The 13752-nt window shown below is 40.5% G+C and overlaps 1 protein-coding gene and 1 long non-coding RNA gene across 3 annotated transcripts in view; both read left to right on the top strand.

Moving 5' to 3' along the window:
* The window catches only part of LOC134804170 (uncharacterized), a 442923-nt gene that overhangs the window by 238717 nt on the left and 190454 nt on the right, over positions 1-13752 (top strand). The window lies entirely within an intron of this gene.
* Positions 3323-13752, top strand: part of LOC134804097 (protein apterous-like) — a 178515-nt gene continuing 168085 nt past the window's right edge. Inside the window, exon 1 of one of the 2 annotated variants that reach the window (XM_063777027.1) lies at positions 3323-3483. In XM_063777027.1, the coding sequence (XP_063633097.1) occupies positions 3448-3483 (36 nt within the window). In that variant the 5' untranslated portion in view covers positions 3323-3447. The remainder of the gene's footprint in view (positions 3484-13752) is intronic. The other variant, XM_063777025.1, reaches the window with a different exon arrangement.

Raw genomic sequence — 13752 nt, 5'->3', positions numbered from 1 at the left:
TACCATTAATACGCAAAGAGTGATAATATAAAGGTATATTTGCTACGACCCTATACAGCTTTAAGGGTTATCAAATGCTTTAACCGTTATAAGGTCTGTTTAGTGGATAAAAATACGCAATGTGCTGTATAAGGCGGTAATTGTGGACTTTTATTACGTTGACTTATTAAGGGAGCACAAGTGAACTATTATGAAGCTAATAGACGTATAATGGAGCACATGTGGCACATAATACAGCTTGTCGCTTAACATGTTTACCGCTAAGCAGCTTTTATTACGCTGACTTTTTAAGGAAGCACGAATGAACTATTATGAAGCCAATAGACGTATAATGGAACACACGTGGCGCATAATACAGCTTATCGCTGAACATGTTTACCGCTAAGCAGCTTTTATTACACTGACTTTTAAGGGAGCACGAGTGAACTAATATGAAGCCAGTAGACGTATAAATGGAACACATGGGGCGCATAATACAGCTTATAGCTGAACATGTTTACCGCTAAACAGCTTTTATTATTCTGACTTTTTGAGGAAGCACGAATGAACTATTATGAAGCCAATAGGCGTATAATGGAACACATGGGGCGCATTATACAGCTTATCGCTGAACATGTTTACCACTAAAATTTTAAGGATAAACTAACTTTGATGAATTTTTGTGTAAAAACTACATGTATTCTGGTATTTTTAAGGATTGTGGTGGATAGCAGGGCTACTTAGGTTGCCGATACAAAAATAAAAACAGAAATATTAAAAAAATTGTAGACATGGTCGTTAAAAATACCATTAGGGGTGTCGAATCTCATTTTTTTTGTAATTCCAGAATAAATTAAGATAATTTTTTTTCTTTTTTTTCCTCGAGTAGTCATGATCAGGTCCATCTTCTGGTGCCAGCTTATCGTTGAATTTTGGGACACGTTGTATGTAATGTCAATAAACTTGCATTCCCAAACATCTTTCTCGCATTAATATATAAAAGATCATGTACAAACATTTAACTAAACACTTTAACAAAATGACTTATGGTGTCGTTGCGGTTAACGTTTTTGCTTCAATATAAATATGTTCACCTCTGCGTTTGTCGTCACGATACTAAATATAATAGCTGCTTTTTAAGGCAGAGGTGTAAAAGTATGTTATTAATTATCTTTTATTCAGCCCAACGTCAATCTTTCCCGGTATTACGGCGCACATGTGACATATTAGCTGAATAAAGGGTAACTGGTGGTCTCTTACCCAGGCAATATACACCTCTTATAACTCCTGTTACCCCTTATAATTCCGTTAAATTGCTCCTAAATTTGTGCCCATTTAAGAGTTATAAAAGCTGAAAAGACGCTTATACAGCTCTTATGCAGCTTTTATATTCCAGCTTCAAGCGTATTCGTACTTCATTATGCGGCTGCTATACAGCTAATCTGTGCTACTTGGGAAAATTTAGGTGTCCAAATGGTGTGACTGAGCGTCCGCGAACGTGTTAAGTAGTTAAAACTATCGAAACTAAAAACCAATAATTAATTTTCATTTAAGTATTAAAGTTCTAAGACGCAGTGAAGTCCGTATTAATTTAATTTAACAAAATCTATCCTTTGTAGAAGCAAAATCATTCAAAATAAATTCAACAGACTTACAAAATATTTAAGTACATGCAAGGATTATTTTAACTTTATTTATTGTTAAAATTACAACTCATTGTGGCACGTTCTTCACCTTCAGTGCCCACCAGTACGGTTACCATCAGTTTCTCACTGACATAAACGCCGTCGAGAACGTAATTTACTTTCTATACATCCCGTTTGCACTAATATGCGAGTGCGAGCGAGATGTATAGAAAGTAAATTACGTTCTCGACGGCGTTTACGTCAGTGACAAACTGATGGTAACCGTACAGATCAACTGACGTGGGATACAATCGAAAGCCTTTTGTAGATCGAGTTATAGGTACTTACCCGTACGAGTCGAGAGCTATGCTTACCCCAGTTAGCAACCAAACCCCTCAATCGAATACCTACTAACTATACTTCATGAACCTGTTCACAAGGATGGGTCACAGCTGACTCTAAAAGAGTCGGGATGCGACAGAGATGGCTTCAAAAACGTGGAGAGGAGAAAGAAGCCAGCTCGTCCGAATCAGTGCGGTACCGCACCGACTGGACCCAACCATTTGCTGCGTCCTGCAACGCCGACGACGCTGCTGTATGTGTCCCGATTACACTACCTTACGAAGGTCGAGGAGATCGTGAAGTATGTACGAGCCAAGTCCGGATTCATCCTGAGGGTCGTGAAGTTGGAATCTCGACACAGTGCGAATTTTAATTTTTTTGTGCTGAGCGTTCCGACTGAACATCTAGCGACCTTCACCAAGGAGGTTTTGGCTGAAGGGTGTTAAGTTCCGGCGGTTCCGCGGCCGGCTCTCTGACACTGCGGGGTTGCGTAATGCATCGCATCGTTGTGTTTTTAGTTTTAAGATATATTTTGTAATAATAATTATGAATGCTAGTTTTAAGGTATTTATCTGTGGGCCAATATTAGTTGCCTGAAAATAAATGTTTTCATTTCATTTCATATACGTAGATAAAAAACCGGGCAAGTGCGAGTCGGACTCGCGCACGAAGGGTTCCGTACCATAATGCAAAAAACGGCAAAAAAAAACGGTCACCCATCCAAGTACTGACCCCGCCCGACGTTGCTTAACTTCGGTCAAAAATCACGTTTGTTGTATGGGAGCCCCACTTAAATCTTTATTTTATTCTGTTTTTAGTATTTGTTGTTATAGCGGCAACAGAAATACATCATCTGTGAAAATTTCAACTGTCTAGCTATCACGGTTCGTGAGATACAGTCTGGTGACAGACGGACGGACGGACGGACTGACGGACGGACGGACGGACGGACAGCGGAGTCTTAGTAATAGGGTCCCGTTTTACCCTTTGGGTACGGAACCCTAAAAAGCAGCTTGTGACAGTTGTGACCCCTACAATTCCTTGAAGGGGCGACATATTTCCGGTCTGCAGGTTGTGTAAGTAGGTATCTTTTCAAGAGCATTCTGTAATATTAATTTCGTAACAATCCTAATTGTTTTGAAATAAAAAAATAGGATCATGTGGTTTTAATTTATTCGTTCTTATTCCACGACTGATTTAAATTATAAATTATCTATGAGTAAAGTCACGGGCAAACAGCTAGTCAGCCACAAAACTTATAGTAAATTCCATATTCCCGGCATCCCAAATGCGCAAACGCTGGAAAAATTAATTTTCTTCTGGCGCACGGTCGAGTGGGGGGCTCTTGAGGCGGCGCCCTGGGGGCCCCGCCCCCGGCCGTAGGCGCTGGGCCGCCAGTCCGCCGGCGAGCGCGCCGCGAGCGCACGCGAGTGAGTGAGTGAGTGCCAGTGGGGCCAAGCCCAGCCTTCTAACAATACTCAACGGAAAAATTGAACCCCAGATGGGAGTTTACGAGGACAGGGGAGCGATGCACTGGGTAAGTTGTGGGCCAACTCTCTATCAGAGTTTTCATTTATATTTCGATGTTTATAGGGTTCCGTAGCCAAATGGCAAAAAACGGAACCCCTTATGGATTCGTCATGTCTGTCTGTCCGTCCGTATGTCACAGCCACATTTTTCCGAAACTATAAGAACTATACCGTTGAAACTTGGTAAGTAGATGTACCTATTCTGTGAACCGCATTAAGATTTTCACACAAAAATAGAAAAAAAAAAACAATAAAGGACCCCGCAGCAAACATAGGGAAAAAGTGGTTTCAGTTAAATCTCACGAAATTTTAGTATGATGTTAATTTGGCTCTCCTGATTATTTTTTTTGTATGGGCACAACTCTCTCAAAAGTATACTTTCAGAAATAATCAAGTATATAATTTTCTATATACGCGACATGTTTTCTAAAATCGATATATTGTTATGACACGCACTGACAGTTACTGACGTTATAAGTTGCAGCCACCAACTGTCATGAGGAGGAATAACGTAAAAATGGTTAACAAACACATATTCTGTATAAAACAATTACATTGATTATTTCTGAAAGTATACTTCTGAGAGAGTTGTGCCCATACAAAAAAATAATCAGGAGAGCCAAATTACCATCATACTAAAATTTCGTGATATTTAACTGAAACCACTTTTTCCCTATGTTTGCTGCGGGGTCCTTTTGGGGGTTCCTCATTCCTCATACTTAGAACTCAAACTCAATTTTTTTTTCATCAAACCCATACGTGTGGTGTATCTATGGATAGGTCTTCAAAAATGATATTGAGGTTTCTATTTTTTTTTTCTAAACTGAATAGTTTGCGCGAGAGACACTTTCAAAGTGGTAAAATGTGTGTCCCCGCCCTGTAACTTCTAAAATAAGAGAATTATAAAACTAAAAAAAATATATAATGTACATTACCATGCAAACTTCCACCGAAAATTGGTTTGAACAAGATCTAGTATGTAGTTTTTTCTAATACGTCATACAACGAACTACAAGAACTTTTATATTATGTTACTTGCTGCTACGGAACCCTTCATGGGCGAGTCCGACTCGCACTTGGCCGCTTTTTTTTAATTTACGAGTGAGACCTTTTCCTGTATTACAGCTGTGCTAATGCTTTCAAGTTTTTCATTTATTATTCCATAATTTTTGCGAAACGTGGAAAATGAAAACCGTAAAAATAAAATATGTAACAGCATAATGCCCTGAGCAATACTATCAGATTAAAAAAAAAAAGTGTTTTGGTAGGTATTGATACCTACGCGAAATCTCGCGCGGAAGGTAAGACAGATATAGGTACCTAAAATTGATTTGATATTGATTTGACTTAATATAAATATCACAAATAGTTACTTATTTATTATTGTTATAGATTTATTGTGTGTGTTTTTTTAGTTATAGTTTTGCAATACCCCAACAGGGTCTCGTGTTGCGCCTAAATTTTGTCACCTGTATTTATTTGTACCAACATGAACGCTATAAAGATATTATGATTATTGATAACATTAGGTACCTACGCGAAATATTGAGTACACTGCACTGGCAGTAATATAGGTACTACTTAAAACAAAAGCACCATTTGAAGGTGCACAAGCCGCGCCGGGAATAATAGCGTTCAATAAGTACCTAGAGCTATTTTCAGTTTTTAGCGAAGGCCTATGCCTAAAATACAGGGATACCTTTGAAATTAACAAGTTATTTGTGTGGTTTCACGTTTTCCCGCTCGATTTGGCCATTATTTGCATCCGTTGAGTAGTTATCTATATTTTCTATTCGTGAGTTAACATGAAACAATTATTTATTTATGTTTTTAACGTAGTTTGTGACTTAAACAGTTATATTACGAAAACTTTTGTGTTACACCTTTTATCTAGATAAAAGATAAAAGATTTTTATTCGTGTCGATCACAAAACATGTACGAACATGTACAGACAACAACAGCAAGAACAGAAGAGAACAATAAGTGTGCATCACGAAATGGACCCAACTCAGCATAATGCTAGCTATAAAGCCAGCGCTGGTCTTCCGTAGGGCCCATTCGGTGATGCCACGACAGATAACACAAAAAGATACATATTAAAACATTGCAAAAGATACACAGAAGAAATAATTAATAAAACAGAAAATACAAAATACAAGAAAGCTAATTAAGAAAAGAAACAAAACAAAATGAATATCTATATCTATTAGACATAGAGCCCCCTGAGATGAGACCCTGAAGCAATTGTTTTGTTTTTGAAAGTGGAACCCTTAATAGTTACACAATAAAAGTACAAAATATATTTTGGAATATGTACTAAAAATTATATGCAGGGAGGATAGGTACATGAAACTAATTAGAATATTCGACCAGAAACTGCAATGCATGAGGCGTTACAAGTTTGTTTAGACGTGTTAATATCGGTATCTTATTTATTTATGTATCAGCTATGTGCAGTAGTGAATGCAGGTATGTAGCTACATAGTATAATACGTACGTTGTTAAATATTCATAAAAATGTAAAAAAGAGTGTGCTGGCGAATATAGATAATAAATAGGTATAGGTGCTTCTTGTCTCTGTTACTTTCAGAATGATACTACCTACCTACCTACCTACCTAAATACCTAAATACTAAGATTTTATTCGCATTTGCGTAGGGAGTTTAAAAAATAACTGATTAGTAAACATAGAGAATGTTTAATGTAATACCTATGTTTATGGTAACAATTATTTTGAAGGAGCCTCGATTCAAGGAAACTTATTTAAATCGGTACTTACAAGAATTTTATAATCTACGTATGCTCAGTAATGAAAATTTTAGATTATTCATTTACCTCCTAAAGTTAGTGCTGTGCTGTGGTGCTGTATTTATTTATTAGTAAATAAACTGTTTCAATGTACAGGTATTAAATATATTGATTCGTGACGTGAAAACTGAGAAATATATTTCAACGGTACTTTTTCACAGTTGTGATCTACTAAACGTAAAGGTACATAAAGCACATTAAATACGCAGGATATTAAGTTTTTAAAAACTAATCAGCACAAGTCAATGAAAAACTTATGTCGAATTGTTTCGAAATGAACCAATCCTTAAAATAATTGGTACTACAATTAATCTACAACTATACATATAGGTACTAGGCTATCGCTAGTAGGTACCTATCATTTATGATTTCTTTTACTACGCTGTTTACAACTACCTACAATCTTACACTAACATTTTATTTATGTATTCACTATATTTTATTGTAGTTGTGACATAATAATAATCAGAAGTAAAGCGGCTTTCCAACAGTAGATTCTCACCTAGGAGAGGCGAGGCAATGACGGGCCCGAATTATTAGAACTCGTTTCAATAATTCTCATTCAGGAGTTTCGGAAACTAGTTTCGATAAAGGACCTTAGAGTTACGAACCAAAGAAATGTATTAACCCCGCCTAATGCACACTAGATACTATTATAAATGTATTAACCCCGCCTAATGCACACTAGATACTATTATAAATGTATTAACCCCGCCTAATGCACACTAGATACTATTATAAATGTATTAACCCCGCCTAATGCACACTAGATACTATTATAAATACAACATAAATAATATTGTAACTCCTAACTCGTTGCATTCCAATTTTTAAATTATTTAATTTCTTTCCAATCACTACACCGTCAATATTAGTAATTAGTAGTCGTGCTGTGATGTTGCCATGGCCGCAAAAGGACACCTAGGTACTCGCGAAATATTATAATGTTTATAGAAAAGGTTTTTAGGGATTTTAGGGATTAAATCGAAACTATAGTCTTTTTTTATCCAAATGACGAATAAGGGAGGGTATTGTTTGGCTTTTGACGTTTATGTTTATTGGCGACGTCTAGTGACGGAAACGCTTGTAGGTATTTATAACTAGGCACTTACATATTATTGAATCCGGTCCAGCAGAGGAGGCCTAGGGGAGAGCTCGTGGCTGACAATAGCACAATCATTTGTTCCTTGTACCTATTCATACATTTTACACAACATAAATAGTACATTAAAAAGAACAATCCGGACATGTAATGTATGTGATCAATTAGCTAGTTTACAAAAAGTACCTTGTGTGTCAAACAACATCAAGAAATTCTGTAGGCGTGCTGCTTTCGTCACAATATCTTAGAAATTCTGCTATAATTATATACTTTTAACGTATTTTATTGCAACTCAAAGCTGAAGATAATAAATAAATGAGTAGATAGTAGAAATGCAGCTATATCCTGTGTATTGGTCTCTCTTACCCTCCGCCCTCCGGCGCGCCGGATCCGGCGCTTGGTAGGTACGAATACGAACGACCCCGCTCTCGCGGCTTCCCGTCGGCACAACAAATGATTCGGTCAAGTTGTGTTCTAATGTATGGGGAAGACAAACAAATTATAGCCAGCATTCAATGAATGTAGTATGATACCTTTGGGTATTGTGCTTTACATACAGAGAGGAGTGTCAAATAAAGATATATCATGATGAGTGCCATAACAAACTGAAACTACTTGACTTTCCTTCCGAACTGCGGGCATGTGCAGATTCTTTATGTAGCGATTCTAGTCATAGAATCATTTTGGATAAAATGTATAGTCACATAGTTACCACACTGTCAGAGGCAGCTCGAAAGGCGAGTAAACCAGCTTATGGTAAGAGTAGGGCTCGTATTGCAGGTTGGAATAAGTATGTGGCGGAGGCTCACAGAGATGCGCGGCTTAAATTCTTGGTTTGGGTGTCAGAAAATAGACCCCGTCAAGGGTCAGTGTATGACGAGATGTGTGAAAGCAGAAGGCTTTTTAAATCCAAGCTGAAGTGGTGCCAGGATAGACAGGAACAAATAAAAAGCGATATCCTGGCCTCAAACCGGGCAGCGAAAGATTTTAAAGCCTTCTGGAAAAACACGAACAAGTCTATTAACCCTCGACCGGGTGTCCCGGTGAGCGTGGGAGGCACGAGTGAAAAGAAAACAATAGCAAACAACTTTAGGCGCATTTTTAATGTCAATCCTCTTCTACAAATAAATACAGTCGAGGTGGGCAATGTTGAGACCGTTCCAGGCGGTAGTACCATAAAGATTACAGCTAAGGAAGTGGAGTTAGTTATAAAACAGATGGTCAGGGGTAAATCGCCTGGTCATGACGGTCTCAGCATTGAACATCTCAAATATGCCGGGGTACATATGCCGCGCATTCTTGCTATGTTCTTTACACTATGCTTAAGACACTCTTACCTGCCCGAGCAACTCACAAGAACAATAGTAGTTCCACTGGTGAAAAATAGAACAGGTGACTTGTCGGATCCAGGGAACTATAGACCAATCTCACTTGTGTCTCAATAGTGGCGAAAGTGCTTGACAGTTTGCTTAATGCACAACTTTGTAAAAATATAGAGTTGCACGACGCGCAATTCGGGTTTAGGCCAGGCCTGTCAACGGAAACCGCTATATTGTGCCTTAAGCAAGCTGTCAGGTACTATAGGGACAGAAACACGACAATATATGCATGTTTTTTTGGACCTATCCAGGGCGTTTGATCTGGTTGGGTACGACATACTTTGGGATAAATTAGAAAAAACAGGTTTGCCGAAAGAATATATTAATCTTTTAAGGTACTGGTACAGCAACCAGATCAATCGGGTGAGATGGGCAGGAGTAGACTCTGATGAGTATAAGCTTCAGTGTGGTGTGAGGCAGGGGGGGCTTTCCTCACCTCTTTAATTTGTACATGAACGAGTTAATCGGGGACCTCAGCAGCATGCGTATAGGTTGTCATATTGGTCAGGCTTGCTTTAACAATATCAGTTACGCCGATGATATGGTGCTGCTGGGACCCTCGGTTGACTCGATCAGGAAACTACTTGCGAGGTGCGAGGCTTACGCTGAGCGGCATGTTCTTAGGTACAATGCAGGAAAAAGTGAGGTGTTGGTATTTAAGGCACGAAAGTATAACCCGACCACTGTACCTAAGATCGTGCTGGGAGGCATACCTCTTAAGGTTGTAAATGAATTTAAATATTTAGGTCATGTAGTTAATAATGAACTAAGAGACGATTTAGACATAGATAGAGAAAGGAGGGCAGTGTCTATAAGGGGCAACATGCTTGCCCGCAGATTCGCACGTTGTAATACGCAAGTTAAGCTGACGCTATTTAGAGCGTATTGTCAGACGTTTTATACGTGCGGTCTGTGGGCAAGCTTTACACAAAGGGCCTACAACACGTTGCGAGTCCAATACAATAACATCCTTAGGATGCTGTTAAGGCTGCCGAGGCACTGTAGTGCGTCAGGCATGTTCGCCGAGGCGCGAACGGACGACTTTTATGCCATTAGACGGAAAAGAGTGGCGTCATTACTACGACGTATGCGCGGCAGCACTAACAGCATGCTAAGGGCATTAGACGAGCGCCTCGACTGCCCGCTCATTTACTGGGCAGAACTAGTCATCGGTAGGTCTAAGTAGATATAGGTTACTAACATAGTGTTAAGTCTAAAAATATTACTAACAAAATATGGATCGCTTTTGGTCTGAAATAAAGAATTTTTATTTTTATTTACGCACACTAGTGTCCCATCCCCTCCCCCTGACGCAACCCCCCCCCTTTTAGCATTAAATATGTCCCGGTTGACGGTTTTTTTAAACCAAAAAGGTGGGGTTGCGTCAGGGGGAGGGGATGGGATACTAGTGTGCGTAAAGCACCATACCCAAAGGTATCATACTACATTCATTAAATGCTGGCTATAATTTGTTTTTCAAAAAATACAATTTGACCGAATCAAAAACGTAAACATGAACGTAGTTACATACTTAGTACAAAGTACCTACATAATTACGCCTCTCAGTATATGCCTGGTTAAATATATATCTTTGCTTTCGTACATATAGGGAGTATTACTGCCATGTTCTGCCGCCAGAGTGCAGCACTAATTTGTTTAGTAAACCATAGTGTAACTTAACTTAAACTTACTAGGCCATAAACAGAATTTTGACAAGTTTTCACTATGACATTAATGCATCAAGGCGGTTTGTTTACATGTGGCCTACCGCGAAACGCGAAATTCGAAATTTCTTTATTTCCTCTCTATCGATCGAATAGACAAGAGTGATAGAGAGGTAGAAACCGCATTTTCGACTGTCGTGTTTCACGGTAGGACATGTGATTGGCCTAGTGACGCACTCTACGCATATTGTAAGTATTTATTCTAAAAAGCGTGCGAATTTCAACGGAGGTCGCGGGTTCAAACCCCGACTACGTTTGTGTTGATCAAAAGACCATACAGGTAAAGCCCGTAAAGTTAACATATGAAGACTAACGGTGGCCTTTATGCATACGCAAGTAGGTACTATACTAACTCGGGGAACGAACACTTAAGTGATTTTTGTTGTTAAATGTATATTATCTTTCTTTATTTATTTGAATTCTTAGGCTAGGTGATTTATAATATGAATATAAAAGTAAAATATAAAAACACGTACAAAACAATAAAAAATACATGTAAACACATTATAAAAAACCTAGTGCCGCCGGCAGCGGGGCTTGGCCCAAGCTGCCGGTGGTCAGGGCCGCAGAGTGAGGAACCGACGTACTATGCGCGCCGTGTCCAAAATTACCGCCTTCTGCATCTGACCATCCAACCACCCAGCGAGAGTCTCTCTATGTGTTGGTCGAGACTCTTCGCTATGAGACCGTTCGCTGACACGACTTGAAGTGGTATTATGGTCCTGTAGAATAAGACTTGGACAAACAATAACCTTGACCACACACCTCAGAGCCGACGACAGGCTTAGGGCCGACTGCTTTGCCCAGCACTTTTCACTTACGCTTAGGAAGAACTGTTCCGCGCCTCCGCCGGCGTCGGACGCGATACCGGTCGAGAATTAATTACTTTCGTCCCAGACGAACACGAGTTACAGTGGTTCAGGCTCTGTCCGTGAGGAAGTGGCTCTGAGGTGTATGGTCAAGGTTATTGTTTGTCCAAGTCTTATTCTACAGGACCATAATACCACTTCAGACTATCGGAACAATGATCGTCGAGTCAACATCCCACATGGCGGTAATCTCGTGAGCTAATAAGTGTACTTGCTGGACTTGTCCTTCTCGGCCTTCACGAGATTCTCATCATGGGGGTTGCTGACGTCGGCGAGCACGGCTCGGCGCTGCGATCGGTCTATCAGCACGACGTCGGGCTTATTGGCAACAATATCCCTGTCAGTGATGATAGATCGATCCCAATAGAGCGTGGCACGACCATTTTCGAGAACTGATGCAGGTGAGTACTTGTTGTACGGCACTTCACGGTCCACAAGGCCGTATATAAGAGCAAGCTGCTGGTGAATAATTCTGGCTACGAGATTATGTCTGTGCAAGCACTCGCCGTTAGCAAGATGGGAACAACCGGAGATAATATGCCTGAGATAACTCGCCGGGACGGCGGCATGCCCGACAAATGTCGACCGTACCGTCCTTCAGGATATATCTCCGGTAGTTATTCGTCATGATAACTTCGTCCGCATTGCACAGGCAAAACCCTCGGTTTCTCCGAAGAGGTCCCCGAATCGTAGCCAGTTCACCGACGCGGGCAGGTCTACATCGGGTCCCATGAGGGCCTTGTAGAACCGCCCGTGTAGCTGCTTATCCTTCCATACCGTTTGCGCCAGTTCTCGTTTGCCAAGGAGAACGGCGTGAGGTCCCTGTCTGCTGCCACCACATCACGACGCATCCCACACTCGTTGTTGAGGAAATAATTCCTGAGACTGTACACCTCACGGTCGTGGAGATTTTTGGCGTTTAGAAAGCCGCGACCTCCATATTTCCGTGGGATGTAAAATGTATATTTTTTTTTTCAGTTATAATTTTTATTCATATATAAGTATGGTACAAAAAAGCATAAACCAGTGACAATGTATATAATCTTATTATTAGTCTTATTAGGCTCGATATGGGACAATAGGTATCGACTGTTTTGTAGTCATAGAGGGTTTTCAATGGGCACATGTATAAATACATTAATTAATAAACTTTCATAATGATCATTACTTTAGAATTCGTGCCTCCATATGCCTATATATGTTACAAATTTTAACATATATTCATAAAGAACTGGGGTTCATTTCTCGACTAATGTTAGTACAGGAACTGTCAAATATAGGTTTCCATGACTGTAATAATAATATTAATATTCTCCGATTCAGGATTCTCTGCCTCTGGCTTGCCTTAGCCGGCCGGCCAGAGTGGAGTCGTTAGAGCTATAAGCTCCAGGGGTGGAAGTGAAATATGCATAAGACGCGAGTTGGCACAGTGGCTGTTAACAGCCACTGGGTAGAAAGCGGCGCACACCTCTCGACACCCCTGAGCCGCTCACACCGGTGTTGCCCTTGAGCCATCCTAGATGTCGCTTTTTGTGGGGGCCCATCTTGTGAGGGCGAGTCACCGTCTGCCGGAAATAAAATTGCATACCGTTTTATTAGGCAGGCGTCCGGTTTTTTACCCCATAGCTCAGTTCTTAGTCCATCGCTTTCACCCAATAACCTAGTTCATTTTAGATTCCATCAACTCTCAATAGTCCTTACACCCTGGCGGGTGCTGCCTCTGCGTGCGTCCCATGACACGGGCAAGGGCAGCCTCCGCTCGGTGTACCCCTTACATTTCATTAAAGTGTCAAAAGGGCCTCTACGTGTTGGCTTCGGCTCCGCGCACGCCTCCCAAAGGTCCGGAACACCATTGTTCCGTGATGGGAAAGACATATTAATATAACACCATTTGACACATGGATCCCCGCAGTAATACGAGTAGCCCGCCCATTGGTGACATGAGGCGTCGTGTGGTGCGTGTGTATGTAGTAGAGTAGGTGATAGTCAATAGTAGTAGTACTAGCCAGTGATTGGCTATCCTTCATCTGGGCACAGACGGTCAGGTATGAATGTGGGTCAGCTAGATATCGGCCCGGGCCGGGGGCGCGGGTCGCGAGTCGCGGGTCGAGGTCTAATCAGTTATCACGGCGTCTGCCAATGTTATCAATTATCATTACCCTCGCAGTCGCAGTGTACAGCAGTAACCTATCTCGGAATAATTCGTCGTGGAGGTTCAGCAGGTTGACAGCTCAACATATAGGTAGGCGCGAAACGGGACAATGTCATGCTGACGTAAAACCATAAACTGGTACCTACTACTACAAGTTCAATACGTAATTACATTTTTATATATTTAAACTTTATTGCACGAAATATAAAAAAATACAAATGGCGGACATAATGCCTAAAGGC

The sequence above is a fragment of the Cydia splendana genome, chromosome Z (genome assembly GCF_910591565.1).
Source record: "Cydia splendana chromosome Z, ilCydSple1.2, whole genome shotgun sequence".
Lineage (NCBI taxonomy): Eukaryota > Metazoa > Arthropoda > Insecta > Lepidoptera > Tortricidae > Cydia > Cydia splendana.
The sequence above is the reverse complement of the archived record's forward strand: the minus strand, read 5'-3'. Positions and strand labels throughout refer to the sequence as shown.